The following is a 20,360-nucleotide window of genomic DNA, read 5'->3' as shown; positions in this document are numbered from 1 at the left end:
GGACGTCCAGATTGGACTACATCCGAGCCAGCCGTGGCGGTCGTATGCCAGAAATCATATTTCAAATGTAATGTCACAAGATTATCTTGCGGATAAATAAAATCCATGTCAATCGAATAATCCATCGTTGTTTTATTGCAATTTAAAGTTCTATAGCTCTAAAAAAAACACCCTTCACATGGGTAAAAATCAAAAATGGTTCTGGTGATACGATCAACAAGAAATTTCGCATAAAGCTGGAAATTATTACTGTATAGGGTGTCCCAAATTCATTGTCCAGTGAGGAGATCTCTTCTAGCTCAAAGGGATTCTGATATCTCCTCACTAGACACTAGAATTTGGAACACCCGATACATCTAAATGCAAAATTTCATTTGCATAAAATTCGCAGTGTTTACAGCTGAACAGAATTGATTTTCGTTAGGAATTCGTCATTAACCTTTGAACCTTATCGTTTTGCGACCATCTTCAGCTCAAAATTCGAAAATTATAGACATTTAGACAAAATCATATAGCACTCCGTACGAGCGTTAAAAGTTGCAAGTATAATACTCACAGCAAGCCGTGGAAATATCGAAAACCCCCAAAAATCAACTGTTCAGCCAATCGATTAGGAATTCCTTACTTAATCCCTCTCAGTGTCGTATTTCTCATTCACCACCACCCTCCACAGTTTCGTTATGCTCTCCCGATTCCATTTTCGCAGCAGGAAACTTATTACAATGAATTCGTTCACTCGATTATATAATTCCGGAAAATTAAACTGATACACTCGGATGGAGTGAACCGGTATCGATTTCGTATTTCTTCGTTGGAAAACCGCTAAAGTGAACGTTCACCAGCTTGACGGTCCGAACTGTGGACATTTCTGAATTTAATTAAATGGGTACTGATGTTGATAATCCAGTTACGAGGCCCTTCATTGTGATACTTTTATTTTGGTACCAGACATTATCCAATATGATGTCAACGATATTGCGATGGAGTTCATTATACAAGCTCGAATGAAACACTATTTGTTTTGATGGTTAAGCTGAACGTGAGGTCAAGCCTTTAGTTGGATAATTCGCAATGAAAATGAAGCAGGCTTAAGAAGTTCTTCAGGATTTAATTTTCATGAGTGCCAATCATTTTGACAAAATGGTGAAATATTATGTCTCATCTTTTTTACCGTAAACAGGATAATCTCTTCAAAATAGTAATTAAAAACAGTGAATATTGCTTATAACGACATCGGATATAACGACATATCGGTTATAGCGACGACAATTGAGATTACCGACACAGTTCTTTGTAAAAACCACTGAAGACATAGTGTATATACCGAGATCGCATATAACGACGTACTGATAAAGCGACTGACTCTATGGGCGAAAGATCGGGGGATCTGGGCGGCAATGGCAAAAGATTCACATGGGTCGCTTCGAAAAAGTTTGAACTAACTCTGGCAACAAGAGGTCGGGCTTTATCTTGCTGAAATATTGGATTTTCGAGCCGGTTACGGTGAGGGAGAACATATGGCTCAACTATTTCTTGAATGTGACGCAGCGCTGTCATGTTACCTCGCAGGTGCAATAGCACCCCATACCATAACGCTTACTGTCCGGTGAATATGACGCTCAACATCAAACTGAGTTTCACGTCTTCCGCCCCGACGTTATCTAACCCTTCTTCGGCTATGATGTGCACCCAAGGAGAATAGAGATTCTTCAGAAAAGACGACCTGATGCCATTCAACATTCCAATGTTGACGTTCTCTGCACCACCGTAATCATTGCCGGCGATGCTCAACCGTCAGAGGTAACACAAGATGGGGTAGATAATGCTGCAGTCCAAAAGACCTTATCTAGTGGTAAACCGTTCGGACAGTTACAGGATGGCCTTGTTCTCCTAACCACTCATCAGCCAAAGATTGAGTTGTCACAAATCGGTCTCTAATGGCCATAACTGTTAGACGTCGATCTTGAACTTCATTTGTACCCTTTTACGTCCAGTGCCTACTCTTCTTCGATTTTGGGCATTATCAAACCACGCTTGACAACATCTTATGACAGTAGTTGGATTTCTGTTTATACGGTTAGCGATTACTCGAAATGACAGACCCGCCTCCCGTAGACCAATAATTCGACCTCATTCAAATTCAATTAGCTCGCGATAAATTCCGCGTACATGTGCTCTAGGCATGAACAGAACATCTACTTTGGATCTCCTCAAACAGCTGGTTTGTTGTAAAATTCAAAAAAACTTGCAAAAAACGACTAAAATATTTCAGTAACAAAAATTGTTTACATGGAAAAACCTTCACGATTTTTGCTTCAAATTCAATCATTTACTCCTTGCTATACCTACTATCTATGTTTCACCAAAAAAAATTAAAATTGAAACAGTTCCTTCTGGCTGTGGCAGTTTCTTTGTCAGTATATGTATGTAATAAATTATTCAATTTATTTTCTTGATATTAATATCGATTAATGATCAAAATTTATCACCATAGATATTCAGAGAAAAATATTCGACACAAAAGTCGGTATGATTTTCTGAAAATCAAATATTTCAGAAGGTTATTGAATATTCTCCGACTAAACTCATGAAATTCATTCAACTATTACTGAACAAGCGCTCAAAAGCTTCTGACTAGACGTCCCTGCTTTTCGAGAATTTTTAATTTTTTGTTATGAAGTAACACTTCAAAAACTCTAAAAAACGATGAATATGTTTGAAAATTAATCTGAATATGAATTACCTGAAGAATATGATTATACAACTCGTCCGATGTGTGCAATTTCTGAATACAATAGAATAACCAGAGTACAATAGAACTATGAGAATGATATACAACACATGTATATTTACCTGTTTGGCGTCATATCTGCCAGCTGTTGCTGCTGAACTTGCTGTGCCCTTTGTTTAGCAGCCTGCTTGTGACGTGAAAGGGCGAAAAACAACGCCAAAATAGCCTTCAACTTGCCATCTCTCAGTTCTTGTGCGGACACCGATTCCACTCCTGATACATGCTGGGCTTTTAGTAGATTCAGGCATAAGTTGATGTTTTCGAGCTGGAAAAAAGGTTGAATTCAATCCAAAAGCTCGAAAAAGGTTTAATTTAATGATATTTCAAGTTTCGATGTTTCATATTTTCAGAGTACCATGACGATGCGAGGAAGAAGAAGAAAATGAAGACGACTCTTCGATGATAACCATCAAAATGACATGTAGATTCAAATATCATCCATTCGCCAGAACGTCAAACATTTCAGTATTTTGTCATGATGCAAAAATAATACAACCTTACTGTAGTTCAAAGATGTTATTCAATCAGATTGTAAACGTCATACATCAGCACTATGACCAACTACGAAAGAAACGCTCTTATGGTAATGAGCACCTTTCCAATATTTTACTACGTTGGTCTACTACCAAAGCCACTATGTAAATTGGTACTGTTTTTGATTTTTGTCAAGAAAGTCATAAGGGATATGAAGAGAACTGAAACTATCACTACTCCTGAGTTTTTGCTTTCGGTTTCAGTAGGAGGGATTTACGAAGCTATGATGGTGAGCATAAAAAACTGTTAACGGATCTACCTACCAAGTAACACACTTCGCAGATTTTTTTTAATCATCATATGATATTAAGTTTTTAGTTCAAACCGTCACAACTTCTCTATGTATATTTTTGTATTTCGAGACTAAAGAAAACCTATGACGTTTGTCAACTTCAGTCAACATTTTGAAAGAAGCACCAAATGTCCAGTGAATTTTAACATGCACAATAAGTTTCCCTATATATTTGAAAATGACCAAAACTAAGAAACATTTTCATCTCGATTACAAATTATGTACCCTTATGAAGCTGTTCTAAGTGCATTCCCTATTTTATACTACATTGGAGTTTTACCTAAAGCATGCTGTCGATTCATATTATTTTTGATTATGGTTAGAAAAGTATTTCGTGATGTTCAGCGATGTCAAATGTGTAGCAGACAATTATTACTGGCTTCATCTATGGGTGGTTTTACTGAAGCCCTCTTAGTGAGTATATCGTTGTTCTCAATTGTATTTTGATCAGGAAAAGTTTTGATACAATGACGAACCCTTAAAAGCCATTTTTCTTGTATTTCTAACCTATAAATGCCTGTGTTACTGACTTGAGGGCGATCTTTCAAAAAAGTTCATGGAAATTTATTTGTATTTGTTTTTTATTCTAAAATCAGCCCTGTAGTGTACCATTTTTAAACTTGTATAATACTATTATCTCCAGAGAAAAATTATTTATGCATGCCCAATAGGTACTGTACAGGGTGGGCAAATTTCGATGTTTTATCACTACAACTTTTAAACCAGATGAGATAGACAAAATCTGATACCCCATTCTCGGTCTCTTTTTCTGAGAAATTAACAAGGGTAGTATTCATTTTTGGCCACGTTTTTTGTTTTTGAGTTATTAGCAAAAATTGGAAAAATGGCGACTTCGAAAAACATTTATATCTCCGATAATACTGATGATAGAGCTCTGAAATTAAAACATTATACAGGCACTTTTTTTACGTAGAATCCAGTGGCGTGCTCGTATTTTCAAAAGGGTTTTGAATTACGAAGCTATGACCCAAAGTTATGTTTTTTCAAATGGGAACACAGATTTTTGTGCCATTTTCTGAAAGCTTTATTTTTCCTGATTTCAGAAATATATAACATCGTATGATTCGTATCAAAATAAATAACAGAAAATGGTCAAAAACCTTTTTTTACTTAAGAGTCTCAATATTTCCATGGTTTCAACTGTTGATGAACACAGAAGAATTGAGCTTTCTATAACAAGAGAAGTGTTCTTCCGTCAATCTGATTATTTATATGCTTTTCACTTATTTCTACAAAATTCGAATCTATAATTATTTTATACAAATAGTTTCGAAAAGATAAACGAACTTGGAAAAAGTTTCCTAGGTAGCTTGAACACAGTTTCAAATATTCATCTATTGAAATATCGAGAAGAGGTGTCGACTGTGCATTGGGCAATTGTTGTCATTATTAAGTTAAATATTATTTCTTGTTTATCCCTTCGTAATTAAATTGTTGAGTTCAATCATATATGCATTGTTTCATATACTGTTTAAAATGGATTAGTACTTGTGCGTATTGATTCTGGAGATCTATGTAAATAATATTCTGATACATGCATCTCAATACAACTCTTTCGATTGAAAAATTCGATCTTGTGGTTTCTCCGTTATTTCCAAATCAATTTTTAGATAAGAAATTTATAAAACATATCTAGATTCGAATTTTGTAGAAATAAGTGAAATACATAGAAATAATCAGATCGACGAAAGGTTGTTAAGAAAGCTCAATTTTTCTGTGTTCATCAACAGTTGAATCCATAGAAATATTGAGACTCTTAGGTGAAAAGAGGTTTTTGGCCATTTCATATTATTTATATTGATCCGAATCATACGATGTTATATATTTTTGAAATCAGGAAAAATCAAGCTTTCAAAAAATGACACAAAAATTTAGTGTTCCCATTTGAAAAAACATAACTTTGGGTCATAGCTTCGTAATTAAAAACCCTTTTGAAAATACGAGGACGCCACTAGATTCTACGTAAAAAAGTGCCTGTATAATGTTTTAATTTCAGAGCTCTATCATCAGTATTAGCGGATATATAAATGTTTTTCGATATCGCCATTTTTCCAATTTCTGCTTATAACTCGAAACCAAAAGAAGGTGGCCAAAAATGAATACTACTCTTGTTAGTTTCTCAGAAAAAGAGACCGAGAAGTGGGTATCAGATTTTGTGTATCTTCTCTGGTTTGAAAGTTGTAGTGCTAAAACATCGAAATTTGGCCACCTTGTACATTCGAAAGAGTTGAAATTTTAATGGAATCCTTTATAACAAAAAATTTTGAAGGTAGATATTTTATTTTGCTTAATTTTTAATGTTACCTATATAAATTTACAATCAAGTATGCCCATGCTCTATAACTTCCTCAATGTCTCATTTTGAAAATCTAATAATCGCTTATTAGATCATATTATCCATGGCAAACATATCCTCATTATTTCCCAAGACATAATTGCTTCCGAATAAATAGAGGTACATAGTTGTTGTAAGTTTTCCTCACGACACCGTATCGAAAATTATGGCTACACTCTACATACTATAATGCCTAATGGAAGTAATATCGTGTTGCTTCGTGCCTGACTCCACTCAATAATTGTTGTATGTTAGTAGATCTTACAATGAGATATCCGATTTTTTCACTATCGACTATTGTTTTCAGCTTCCGTGAACGATATATAATGATAACCTGATTAAGTTGCATGTATTCGTAATAATATTGTACAAGAACGAAAATTGAAGAGAAGCACCTAACCTATAAACTGATTAAATTGCATGTATATAGGTCTGAAACAATATTGTACATGAATGAAAATTCGATAAAAGCTCTCAACCTAGCCTAAAGTAACTTAATATAATTAGTTGCATGTATACGGTTTTTATATGTTAGATGTACAACTTGGCTTCCGCCGTTTTGCTTTAGATGACTGTAGCGGTAAGTGGTAGTCGAGAAAAAAAAGATCGTAGATGTCATACAATAAGCTTAGGTATTCGTAAACATAAAGCCATCGAAATATTAGTAGATTTGTGTCTGCATCATAAATTAAACATGTCAGCTTACTAGCTAAATTCTCGTCATTTGCGGGAGGTTTAAATTTTCTGCTTTAATATGAAGAAATCTGTGGCTGTGGCTCATCGAATAGCTATGGTGAGGCGGCTATCAATGAAAGAACGTGGTGAAAGTGGTTTCAATGCTTCAAGAACGTATTCTTCAGACATTGCTTCCTCGGACTATCACTTGTTTCGATCAATGGCATACGGCCTGGCTAACCATCATTTCCGATCTTATGAAGAAGTGAAAAATTGGATCGTTTCGTGGATCGTTTCAAAAGAAGACCAGTTTTTTCAAAGCGGGATATATTCTGTCCGATAGATGGGAGAAAGTAGTGGCCAGCGATGGACAATATTTCGAGTCATGAATGTATTACCATTTTTTTTACAATTAAGCCTCGAATTTCGGAAAAAAACGGTGGAAGCAAAGTTGTACGCCTATGTAAATTCTGAAGCATTAGAATGCTTATTGTTTTCAATAGTTATCCTTGAAATAAAATCTTATTTCAAAGAAGCTGTGAAGACTCGGAATAACATTTCACAATTCATTTTGAAATGAATTGAGAATGCTTTTAATTGGGTTCCTATATTTTGATTATTTTCAGTTTCCAATCTTATGGTTTATGGAATATCTGCCAGACCAAGCAAGATATATTCTAGCCGCATGTCTTTTCATGAAGTTGTTAGGTGATGTTTGGGCATTTCAGAAAAAACAACGTCGTCGTCGTTGATGTCATATTTCACCTAATGAAGAACTTATTCCAACCAAATAAAATGTTTTTATTCCCACAGTTCTGTGTTTATTTATTATAGAACTAACTCCTGAATTCGAAATCCTCCGTATAATTGGTTTAATTCTATTATTTCCCATTATCGAAAGGTTAGTTGTGAATATAATCTCTTAAACATATTTCGAACAGAAACAGAGTACAAATAATGAAAGTGGTTTTCCTCTTCCAGTTTATGCGAATAAAATCGTATTTTTGACTAAATATTTCCTTCCCTATTTTGCGCCGACCAAGTTGGCCTTGAGAATTGAATTAGACTCAATTTGAATAATTTGAACTTTATCAAAATTATAAAACTTTGGAAATAACTCGCCGAGATCAGAAAGTCATTCTCCATGTTTATTCACATTTCGTAAACAAGTTTATGGAAAGAAATTTAGTTGTTAATACACTTTCATGAGTTTGGGAAACATATTTTTGCATATAATTAATTTTTATTAAGTCTGCTTTGGTTTTCATGCGATTGTGTTTCAATTCCCTTAACTTAATTCCGATTTTAGGCGGTACTGGATTTTCTATCGCTTAAATATATGACTTCACTGTGAAATCTTCAATTGATATCTAAATAATAAAATAAATAAATTTTTCTAACATTAAGTTGAGTTAGGTTTGGCATTCCCTACAGATTTGGGTTTCATCAATTTATTTTTAGAGGTGATATACATATAAACCACATAATATGAAATTTCATTATGTAAACTTACTGTTCAAAAACAACATCCAAGGAGAGTTGACCTATACAGTTGATTTGTCATAATGTTTATCGTATATCAAGACATAGTGTTGAACAAGTTTATAAGATTTCGTTTGGCCATATTCACCAGTTTACGTAAAACATTGGATCTAGTACCTGATAAAATCTGATATGGGTTGAAATTAAATAGTTAGACATGGACATGTGACCTTAAAAGTTGATATCTCATTCACGAAAGAAAAAAAAACCCTAGGCAACTCAATACCAACCGACGTAATGGATACCAACCTACAGTGATTAATTGAATCTTTCTTTGTTTACGGAAAGTATTATTTGACGTTGAAATAATAGAACAGTAGGTTCATCCCAAAAAGCATTTTGAATGTTTCACATTAACCCTATGAAACTTGAAATTAACATTGTACGAAATTTTAATTTCTTGATATTGGATTGACCAATATTCAAGGTAAGCGTATCTATCATAGATTTTTATAGCAATTTTTCATGTCCCCAACATGGTTAGATTACGTTGTCGTATTGTGATTATTTTTAAATCCACAATTTAACTATATCGTTACGAGTGTATAATATATTGAATGAAATATATTTATTTTAATGATTTCCGATTAAATATGCAAATTTGAATATTTGGAATCCGATATTTTTCCTTATTGTCGAATTTATAATAAGCAGAATATTTATTATTTTCTGTATCTACCCGCTGAAATCCAAGGATTGGCATCTTTTGCTCTCCTTGTGTCATCGGTTGTTTCACGTAGTTTGGTGCGGTTGAAGTTTGTTTTCTAAATTTCTGCTATATGTAGGTGTTTATTTCAATATATTGTGAAGTAATACGAAACGTTGATTCACTATGGGACATAAGAAGTGCGTTCTTTGTGGAGAAACTCGCGAATTAAGTGAAATATCTTATCACTGATATGTTTTCATTTCCGCGCGCTTCATGTCAAATTTGATAGTTCATGTTGGGGACAAAAAATTGCTTACTAAAAATGACATATGCTCCCTCTATCTATGTTTATTACTTTGAGGTAACAGTATTGTAATCGAAACCTCAGAAGATGCTTACCGCAGTATTAAGCGTCATGTGAAAACCTGACTAGACAACGGCTTAAAAGCTCGAAATTTCTAATTCTGTTAGAAACTGCGTTTCTTTGGTCTTATTCAGAATGAAAGCAGAAAGTTTTGTGAAGTTTTTCTCTCTAAGAATCGTCACCGTACTATCAAATTTGAAAAACAACAGAAGATCGGCCCTAGTGAGTACTTTTAGTTTTTTTGTTTTTTCAAACATTGAGAAAAATTGACATTTATCAAATAAATTTGAAAATATGTGATGCCAATTGAGCACAGTATATTCGGAACACCTGAAATTTCTCTAGAACCACAAAATGACTCAAAACGAATTTCCGCACAAAATTTTATGAACATCAGATCAGTAAAACGCGAAATATTTAGGTTCCGAGAAGTTCACGTTGTCGCTTGTTCAAAGTGCACGTTGAATTGATAAAATAAACTCAAATTTTCAACTACTCACAATCCAACCTGTAAATTTTTAGCAAATTTCATCAATCTTATTTCAATAAAATGCCAAATACAGATATCCTAAGAATTTCAGGTTAGTACAAGCCCAACGTGCACCCAATCTGCAAAAATTGCAAAATTGGTATGGAATGAAATTTGTAGAAATTGACTATATAACAAGGTTTTTGGTACACACATATAGATAAACACCAAACCAAAGTAATTTTAAAATGCATTTTCACAGCAGAAATCTTGAGATTGGGGGCAAACATTTTAATCTTCTCAAAAACGATTACAAAGCATCCTCAATATTTAGTAGACTCGGAAGCATTATCTTTTGTTCATGGAAAACCGCAGTTGCAACAAAGTGCAGCCAAAACCATCAATGTGTATATATTCGCATAAGTAACTTAATGAAAGCTAACATCGAGGTCTGCCAGCACACAGCCTGCATAGTATCCAGCTGATTTAGTAGGTTCTTCAGCACCGTTATCCAGCCGTTATTCCACTACAGCAGTCCTGACGTTCAGCCTACTAAAGATCCTTCTAATTGAAGTTTATGGCCGAACACCACGCGACCATACAATATAAAGTGTCTCTTTCGTGAACTTGACACAGGAAACTTTGTGCTTAAATTGTAAATATCTCGGTCGTGACCGTAAATATTTGATATTATGGGGGCTCGTTCCATATGATTTAAATCCGTTTAGGAAAATGCAAATGGCACATTTATTGGCTTGACGAAATGGCGATGAATATTTTGGCTAGAATAGGTTGAATTTATGACGATCGGATTTCGGTATATCTCTAGGATAATGTTACAAGAAGAGGATTTTATGATAACGAGTTCTTATTATGGTTCATTACCATGAAATCGTTAAGGAAAACAAATATGAATACTCCTCGAAATTCTATTAGGTTATTTTGAGCTCTAGAGGCTGAACCGATAATGCCTTCAGAATGGTCATAAAACTGAATATCCTGTGGTTCATTTGATTCATCATGTCCACTTTGAATCCATAAGACGACTATAGGTTGCTTATAAAAAACACTTTTTTTAAATATCATCAAAAGAAAAGCGTTTTCGAAGAGCAGCCTATCTACTAAACTTGAATAAATAGTTTCTGACGTCAGAGATGATTTTTGAGTCTGGGCTGTTAAAATGGGAAGATTGAGAGCAGTTTTGAGTATATATGGGTTTTTCAATCGATCAACAAAGCCTCCAATTTTCATACATTAGAGGTCTATTCGGCATAGAATGTAATTCTATTGAAAATGCGTCGTCAGCAGTTCTAAAGGGTGTTTTTTTAGAGCTATAGAACTTTAAATTGCAATAAAACAACGATGGATTATTCGATTGACATGAATTTTATTTAACCGCAAGATAATCTTGTGGCATTACATTTTAAATATGATTTCTGGCCACGGATGGCTCGGATGTAGTCCAATCTGGACGTCCAATTTTCGATGACTTTTTCCAACATTTGTGGCCGTATATCAGCAATAACACGGCGAATGTTGTCTTCCAAATGGTCAAGGGTTTGTGGCTTATCCGCATAGACCAATGACTTTACATAGTCCCACAGAAAGTAGTCTAGCGGTGTTAAATCACAAGATCTTGGAGGCCAATTCACAGTTCCAAAACGTGAAATTAGGCGGTCACCAAACGTGTCTTTCAATAAATCGATTGTGGCACGCGCTGTGTGACATGTTGCGCCCTCTTGTTGGAACCACAGCTCCTGGACATCATGGTTGTTCAATTCAGGAATGAAAAAGTTAGTAATCATGGCTCTATACCGATCACCATTGACTGTAACGTTCTGGCCATCATCGTTTTTGAAGAAGTACGAATCAATGATTCCACCAGCCCATGAAGCGCACCAAACAGTCAGTTTTTCTGGATGTAACGGTGTTTCGACATACACTTGAGGATTAGCTTCACTCCAAATGCGGCAGTTTTGTTTGTTGACGTAGCCATTCAACCAGAAGTGCGCTTCATCGCTAATGGACGTAGTGCGCGATACGCATTCCCAACAGAACCATTATTTTCGAAATAAAATTGCACTACTTGCAAGCGTTGTTCAGGCGTGAGTCTATTCATGATGAATTGCCAAACCAAACTAAGAATGAATCACTTGACAGCTGTTGAATCGGTCGACATCTTGGACAGAAATGCCAGGTTATATACCTCGATAAAAACACCCTATACAATGACCAGAACCTCATTTCGTGACAGCTGCTTGGCTTGGCGTAAGCCAGAAAATGCATAAAATTTCATAACCAATCAATTTAAGAGTTCTTATACGCTTAAATACTCAATAAGTCCTGAACCTAAAACCTAACCAGTAAAAACACATATTGTCTTGAAATTTCAACATAATTCGTCAACATGGTCTCCTTAAGAGTAAAACATGAACTCTCCTCTAACTTTTCAATACCTTTTTCTAGAAAGATTCGTCTTTGCTTTCGAAATAGGCTTTAATCTCAGCAATTACTTCTTCATTAGAGATAATTCTTTGTAGCGTCACTTAACCTTCAATATCTCGATCCAGGCTGAACTCTTTCTATGTTTTAAAATTTTGACAGGCATCTTTTGAATCTTGACATAAACAAGAAAAAAATTGTTGTGGCACTAGGGGTGCTATAGATTTGAGGAAAATACCTGTATAAAAGTGAGAAAATGATCCTAAGCATTCATGCATTTCTCATATTGGATTTTCCGCGTTTGAAACCCTAGATGGCGTGATATCACTCCGTTATTCGCTTATTTTATTTCCTGGGATGCTCTTTTGCCAGACTGCTAGGCTCATTTGAATATCTACGAGCTTATCGTATCAATGGATTGAACTCAACGTTGTGTTCGAGTTTCAAATGCATACTTGAAATTTTACGCTTGACATTGAAACACGAACACTCCACATATTCCATCCTGCATATATGCTCCTTTCGTTACAGGATCGATACTACATAGGTACATAAGATCAACGTCGAAGAATGTTTCATTCGATGTGAGCTGCATATGAAGGGAATTGTCTGGAAAGTCTGGATACTTTTGAATTTATTCGAAACACAATTTTGAATGGAGTACAAAATTTGGGAGGAAATCAACAATCATTCAGCAAGATTTGATGGTTCATTATCCATCACTATTTTCGTTACATCTTGTCGAGTTGGCAAGACCTACTGAACGAGTAGGTATGAACAGTTTCAAGAGATGAATTCAAATCACACGTTAGGGATATTTTGTCCTTATAGACAATGGGATATTTGTTCAAAAAATGTTTCCTATCCCTAATCTTCCAGGCTTCTGTGAGACCTCTCAGAAGCTTTGAATATGTCTGAGTTAGGAGAACTGTTCTCATTTCTACTCCCTGAAATTGGTGTGAAACCACTTACTGCCCAATCCGAAAGTCTTTACCAAATTCATGAAAATCGGAGTTGAACGCGTGATATTGAGATCCTCGAAGTTTTAGGATTTACCTGGGGGATAAACAAAAAAAATTGAAATTACCATTAATTCAGTCGCCAATCAAACCAAATACCATACCAAATTTAATTGAAATTGGACCAGAAGAAGGTCTCAGGTGTCCTACAATTTGAATTATGTTTGACTCGGAGTACTACCTATAACAAAAATTCATGCTGTGCCCGATGTAGCGATAGAGCACAGTAATAAAGCCCACACATAATACAATTGGTCTCTCTTAGGTTGCTCTTAGGTAGCCTCCTCTTACTGGAGCTCTGGATGTTTATTTCAGTTAAACCTTAAAAGCTTATTTTCACGATGATAGTAACTCTCGAGAGTGCTGACGCGACAGTGCGATAGTAACTACCACGTAGTATATTTGGTGATAGTTCCTGCGATAGTTATTATCACGATAGAACTATCGGGAGAGTTACTATCATTGTGAAAAAGAGCCTTTAAAAAATTATTGAAAAAAATTTGTGTTGATTTAAAAATAGTAAAATTGCTCCTTGGACACCAAAGCAGATATTCTAAATAGCCTTGCCTCTTATACCTTTGGAATAACAGAGCTCAAAATAAACTCTGGATCAGCAGAAATTGGCCTTCAAGGAGATGTCATGATTCAAATAGAATGTAATCCACGAGGTTTTGGTTACAAGAGAGAAAATATTACTTCTGCCTTTGCATATTAAGTTATAGCTGATGGAACACTTTCTTAAATTGTTTTGAGTACCTATTTCCGAAGTAAATGTCTTGAGATTGGTACGTTGAAACTGAAAGCTGATATATTTGATGTTTGTCAAATAAGGCAATTTGTTGAAAATCCACAATTCATCACATCAATGATGAACGAGGCTCATACCAACGTCTGGTGTTCATTTGTTTAAGTAGTGCAACATTTTCTTTAAAATTTTAGAATTCTCAGTTTTAACATTAGCATAACAGTTTACTTCCTCCACAGCCTCTTAGATCGCTTTTCAGAAAACTTGGGTGATTTAGTGGAGAACCAGAGAACAGATTTTATCGGTAAATTAAAACTAACAAAGCACATACAGGGTTTAGGGTTAAGTTCTCCAATTCCTGTAAGCTCCTTTAGTTTGTTCTTGTTCTTAGCCAGCCTCCTCTCACAAAGGCTTTGGAGGACTTCTCAATATGCTATTTAGAATATTTCAGTTAAACCCTTAGGAATACTTCTTTTAGGAAAATTTTTTCGAGATTGTTAATTTCCAACTAAATGATGCCATTAACTGAGTATCATCATAGCGTCCACTCATATTTTCATTCTTTCGGAATGAAAAAGTTTTATATGATCATTTCATTAGAGCAGTTGTGAACCAAACGGGTCAGGAAGTTACATAAAAGAAAACCTTCCCGATTGTACCCTGAAAATTCATAAAGAAAACTGTTAAAAACCCTTTGTTAATGTAGATAAAATCCACTGATTAACTTTCGGTTTTCCCAGTTCCCAACACGTACGAAAACGAGAAAAAAAAAGGTAGACGCAGCCAACCAAAAACTCCACACTTCAACTCTCATAATTACTCCATCAGTCCATTCCATACGCTTTTCTCCTGTAATTTATTGCGTACATTGTAACCCGTCAGTGTGACAGTCCCAGTGGTATTAGGCCAATTGAAGAGTCCCCGGTCTGATTAACAAATGGCGGTGCTAGTATTAAATCCATATGATTTTTAGTTAGTACTAACCTTCAAACGATACATGTCAAAATTTGACAGAAGTCCGACCATTAGTTTGTGAGATATTGCGTTGTGAGTGTAGCTACTTTTGTTATTTGAAAAAAGATGGAAAAAAAGAATTTCGTGTGTGATAAAATATTGCTTTTTGAAGGGAAAAATACATTCGAAGCAAAATCTTGGATTGATGAAAAGTTTCCGGAGTCTACACCAGGAAAATCAACCATCATTGATTGGTATCCTAAGTTTAAACGTGGTAAAATGAGCATCGAAGACGGCGAACGCAGTGGACGCCCAAAAGAAGCTCCACCGACGAAAAGATCGAAAAAGTTCACAAAATAATTTTGAATGACCGTAAAGTGAAGTTGATCGAGATAGCAGACTTTGTGAATATATCATCTGAACGTGCGCATCATATTCACGAATATTTTTACATGAGAAAGCTGTGTGCAAAATGGGTGCCGCGCGAGCTCACAATCGATCAGAAGCAACAACGTGTTTATGATTTTGGGCAGTGTTTAAAGGTGTTTGAATGCAATAAACTGAATTATTGCGTAGATATGTGACAATAGATGAAACATGGCTCCGGAGGCCAATCGACAGTCAGCTGAGTGGGCTGCACACGATGAACCGAATCCAAAGCGAGGAAAAACACAACAGTCAGCTGGTATGGTTATGGCATCAGTAATCTGGGATGCGCAAGTAATATTCATTGATACCTCCAAAAGGCCAGACCATCAACAGTGATTATTATATAGAGTTATTGGATCGTTTGAAAGATGAAATCCTGCAAACCCGATTAGAAAAAAAAGGTGCTGTTTCATCAAGACAACGCACCGTGTCACAAATCGATTAAAACAATAGCATAATTGCATGAATTGAGCTTCGAATTGCTTCTGCATCCACCGTATTCGCCAGATCTGGCCCCCAGCGACTTTTTTTCCTGTTCTCAGACCTCAAAAGAATGCTCGCTGGAAAGAAATTTAGCGCCAATGAAGAAGTAATCGCCGAAACTGAGGCCTATTTTGAAGCGAAAGACAAAATCGTACTACAAAAATGTTATCGAAAAGTTGGAAGATCGCTATAATCGCTGTATCGTCTTCGAAGGCAACTATGATGAATAATAAAATAGAATTTTGTCAAAAAAATGTGTTTTCCTATGGTAGACCGGGGACTTTTCAATTAGCCTGTTCGACGCAGCCAACCAAAAACTTCACACTTCAACTCCGATATTGACCCCATCTGTCTATACGTTTTCTCCTGTTATTTATCGCGTTGTTCGAAATCAACAAATATTTCATACGTACATTGTAACCCGTCAGCGTGGCAGTCCCAGTGGTACCAATCTTGTTCGATCGGTCGGATGTTCATTAACCGAAACAGTTGGCAGAATTGCTCGTAAATCCACGTCTGTCTAATATGAAATCGATCCTTTTTTGGTCAAAATAAAGGCTGAATCACTGGCCAGTTGTTTCGGCGCTTATGCAATTCGATTGCACGCCATGTCGCGACCATTTGCATACAATAATAATGAAATATGCGACAGTTTGCTGAAATAAACCCACTTCGGAGAGATTGCGATGCTGGCTAACCTTTCGCTGAGTCGGTTTCACGCGAATTCACGCCATGCGAAGAGTTCAAATTTGAACTGTTGGTTTTTATCAATAATCTGTCTTCTTTTTACATTTTGTTGAATCACAATCACAATTTTTTTTTGGTGCCTGGGATTTTAGAGCTGATTTCAACTATATTTGGCTTAATCTGTACATGCAATCTGTTTTTCTCTATCATCTCTACTTTTTTAGATACATAAACTGATCTACCAATGTGGGTTTCATTCAGTATATTCATTTATGAGAGTTCTAAAATTATTATATATTCATTAATGTAGGTACAATGGTTTCATATTCAGTCTGTTATTGTATTAAAAAGTATTAAAAAGCACTATTTACAGTTACTTAGACCGTTTTCCAGAAAATTGTTTGAGTTCAGGACATCAAAATGTATAGAATCAGCTCAAAAACATCGACACCAAAATAGCTGTTGCACTGTGAATCAACAAAAATATAGAAAATTGAGAGTAACTTCCAATAATTCCGTCTTGAATCATAATAACACTCCCAAATATTTTGGAGTTAAACTTGATTCTTCTTTGAATTTCAAGGTCAACTTGGAGAATTTACGTTTGAAAGTGAAGTCCAGGATAATATCCTTCAAAATTAGCTGGTTCGTCATGGGATGCTGATGCCAGCACTTTTTGTACAGCAGTTTTGGCCTTGGTTTTTTCTGCTGCTGAATACTTTTGATCTGTTGGGTTCAATAATGCTCATCATCATAAAATTGATGCACAGCTTAACGTTTCTATGAGAATTATCAGTGGATCTATTAGATCTACACCTTTACATTGGTTACCAGTGCTAACGCATATACATACTTCCGCCTCATATTCGTAGACAGGTCTCAGTCTAGAAATCTTGGGAAAAATTTCGTTCATACCCGAACTTATTTCCAATTGTATTTTACCTCCCAGTTACTAGAACTGCCAGATTAAAGTCACGCGAACCTTTATGGATTAATACCTTCCTGCAATCTAATGGAAGTGACAAAGAAATTTGGCGTTCGGAAAAGAGTTCTCTAATGTATTCAACAAAAGTCTAATGGTTGATCCTTCAGAGAAAGAAGAAACCATTGACCACTTGGTGAATACTTGTCCAATTTATAGTTTCATGGTGGTTGCAAAACTAAACCTTGATTTCATTTTGTACTGTATCCAGAAATTATTTTCTCAAGCTTTAATTGGACAGTAGACATTTCTAAATAAGAATTTAATGTTTAGTTTTTGTCAGTAGGTAGGTACATAATTTATTTAGGTATTTAAAAGAATCACTCTGTATAGAAAAGAAGTGAATTGAATGCATGAGAAGAATTCGAATACGAAGAACCCCATTAAAGATTCAAAGAGTTTTGTTTCCATATAAAGAAATGCTCAAGAAACAATGGAGTTGAATGAACTTGAGACAGATTTAGTTCTTTTTGCCCAATAGACCTTCCGAAAGAATTGGTGCCTACATGCTTTTTGAAAGAGTACAACGGTTGTCGTAGTTACCAGTCATGCTTTAGAAATATTTTAACAATGTCATCATCTAATAGAAGAATTTATGAATTATATTTTTGCTATATTATTTCGAACGTCCATTCATGTGAGCAATTTTCCAATTTTGAGCCGAGAATAGGCTCAAACGTTAAGGTTCAACCTGATACTAATGACGTATCCATCCTCAAATTCGATTCTGTTCGTCCGTCAGGCCGTATACACGACAACTTTCGAACGAACGAACCTAAAAACTTGAAATAAGCAGGTTAGGTTCGGATCTTGAATGCCGCGGTTCGGTCGTCAGAACCATAAAAAATCAAACAGAATATCAAAAATAAAAACTAATATTTCAATTACAACAGATTCCACTGATATGAGATTTTGTGAGTGGATATAGATTAACAATTTCAAACTTTATGCACATTTGGTGTTGATCACGTGTAAATTCAAGAAGTGAAGCACTGCCTGCAGTCGGAAGCGTTCGTTCATAGATGCGCCAATCGCATCCTGGGAGACCACTATTCATATTCAGATCTGTGTTCTTTGAGACTATTTTTACGTCAGTGCTTCCTCATTTGTTTTAATATTATTGTTCACAAAATTAAAACACTTAAGCTATTGAAACATTCACTGCCAAAATTTACAGGTGACTCTCTTGGTGTTGAGGTTATAGTTATCCTGTTGTTTCTCAAGTAATTACCAACAAACTTCAGTTTGGATGCAGTCTTGATGATTTTTTTTCGAATATACTTTCAAGGCCGACTAAAGAGCAAACAATGGGCCAGACATACATTGATTTACAACATGGGTAATCAAACTCTCATTTTTTTCCAGACGTATATTTGGCTCCAGATAAAAATAGTTATCTGGTACTGTACCAAATCTGCGGTTTCGTCAATGAATAATAGAAAATTAACATTTCCGTTCGAATCTCTAATTGGCGTTCTAGGAATTCCTATATGGGAATATCGACAAGGCAAAATAGTGACATCAACATCATCAGAATCGGCCTTGGTTTAAAATCTGACCGTTGAATAATCACAGTTCTCTTTGTTCCTGAAAATAATCTCTTTCACCGCACGTGACTATTTTGATTGATACGAAATAAATTGGGAATTTTTCTATCCGGTACGTGCTATTGGGTTTTAATAATACTTGGTCCATTGGAGATCGGATAGATAAGTTTTTAGAGTATCTAATATCCGGTACCGATATCACGCAGGGAAGCAGATAGGGACTTCTATCTATATTTCGAAAATCAATAATAGATCATTCTGAAATTGGGTGTTTTGCTAACTGTCAAAATTATACAAGTTACCTACTTTCTCATTTCAAAAGAAATGTCAAGTATATTTTACATTGTATATGTATATTTTAGTATATTTTACATGTAACGGGTGTTTTTTTTCGAGGTATATAACTTTAAGTTGGCATTACTGCTCAAGATGGCGACCGATTTAATAGCTGTCAAGTGATTTATTCTCAGTTTGGTTTGGCTATTCATCATGAATTGATTCACGCCTGAACAACGCTTGCAAATAGTGCAATTTCATTTCGAAAATAATGGTTCTGTGCGGAATACGTATCGCGCACTACGTCCATTAGCGATGAAGCGCACTTCCCAGAAGTGCTTCCTGCTTTTTGTTTGTTGACGTAGCCATTTAACCATTAAATGGCTACGTCAACAAACAAAACTGCCACATTTGGAGTGAAGCTAATCTTCAAGTGTAGGTCGAAACACCGTTACATCCAGAAAAACTGACTTTATGGGCTGGTGGAATCATTGGTCCGTACTTCTTCAAAAACGATGATGGCCAGAACGTTACAGTCAATGGTGATCGGTAAAGAGCCATGACTACTAACTTTTTCATTCCTGAATTGAACAACCATGATGTCCAAGAGCTGTGGTTCCAACAAGACGGCAGAACGTGTCACACAGCTCGTGCCACAATCGATTTATTGAAAGACACGTTTGGTGACCGCCTAATTTCACGTTTTGGACCTATGAATTGGCCTCCAAGATCTTGTGATTTAACACCGCTAGACTACTTTCTGTGGGGCTATGTAAAGTCATTGGTCTATGCGGATAAGCCACAAACCCCTAACCATTTGGAAGACAACATTCGCCGTGTTATTGCCGATATACGGCCACAAATGTTGGAAAAAGTCATCTAAAATTGGACGTCCAGATTGGACTACATCCGAGCAAGCCGTGGCGGTCATATGCCAGAAATCATATTGAAAATGTAATGCCACAAGATTATCTTGCGAATAAATAAAATTCATGTCAATCGAATAATCTATCGTTGTTTTATTGCAATTTAAAGTTCTATAGCTCTAAAAAACACCCTTCATATGTTTCAAAGAGCTGTGTAAACAAAACATTTTTCTGAACTACTAGTAACCCACCAAAAAA

The 20,360-nt window shown here is 35.6% G+C and overlaps 1 protein-coding gene and 1 long non-coding RNA gene across 7 annotated transcripts in view; one reads left to right on the top strand and one right to left on the bottom strand.

The window, feature by feature from the left end:
• LOC123677155 (protein sickie) overlaps nt 1-20,360 on the bottom strand; it is a 190,000-nt gene that overhangs the window by 95,769 nt on the left and 73,871 nt on the right. For all 5 annotated transcript variants that reach the window (XM_045613695.1, XM_045613697.1, XM_045613696.1 and 2 more), the window contains one exon: nt 2,854-3,056. In XM_045613695.1, the coding sequence (XP_045469651.1) occupies nt 2,854-3,056 (203 nt within the window). The remainder of the gene's footprint in view (nt 1-2,853; nt 3,057-20,360) is intronic.
• Nucleotides 3,198-7,460, top strand: LOC123677157. Of its 2 annotated transcripts, none has more exons than XR_006747064.1 (2): nt 3,198-3,554; nt 7,275-7,460. It is a non-coding gene; the product is annotated as an uncharacterized LOC123677157 (long non-coding RNA). The 2 variants fall into 2 exon arrangements; XR_006747063.1 differs by lacking the exon at nt 3,198-3,554 and adding an exon at nt 3,568-4,031.

The sequence above is a fragment of the Harmonia axyridis genome, chromosome 3 (assembly GCF_914767665.1).
Source record: "Harmonia axyridis chromosome 3, icHarAxyr1.1, whole genome shotgun sequence".
NCBI classification, from domain to species: Eukaryota; Metazoa; Arthropoda; class Insecta; order Coleoptera; family Coccinellidae; genus Harmonia; species Harmonia axyridis.
Note: the sequence above shows the minus strand (reverse complement) of the source record. Positions and strands in the feature narration are given on the sequence as shown.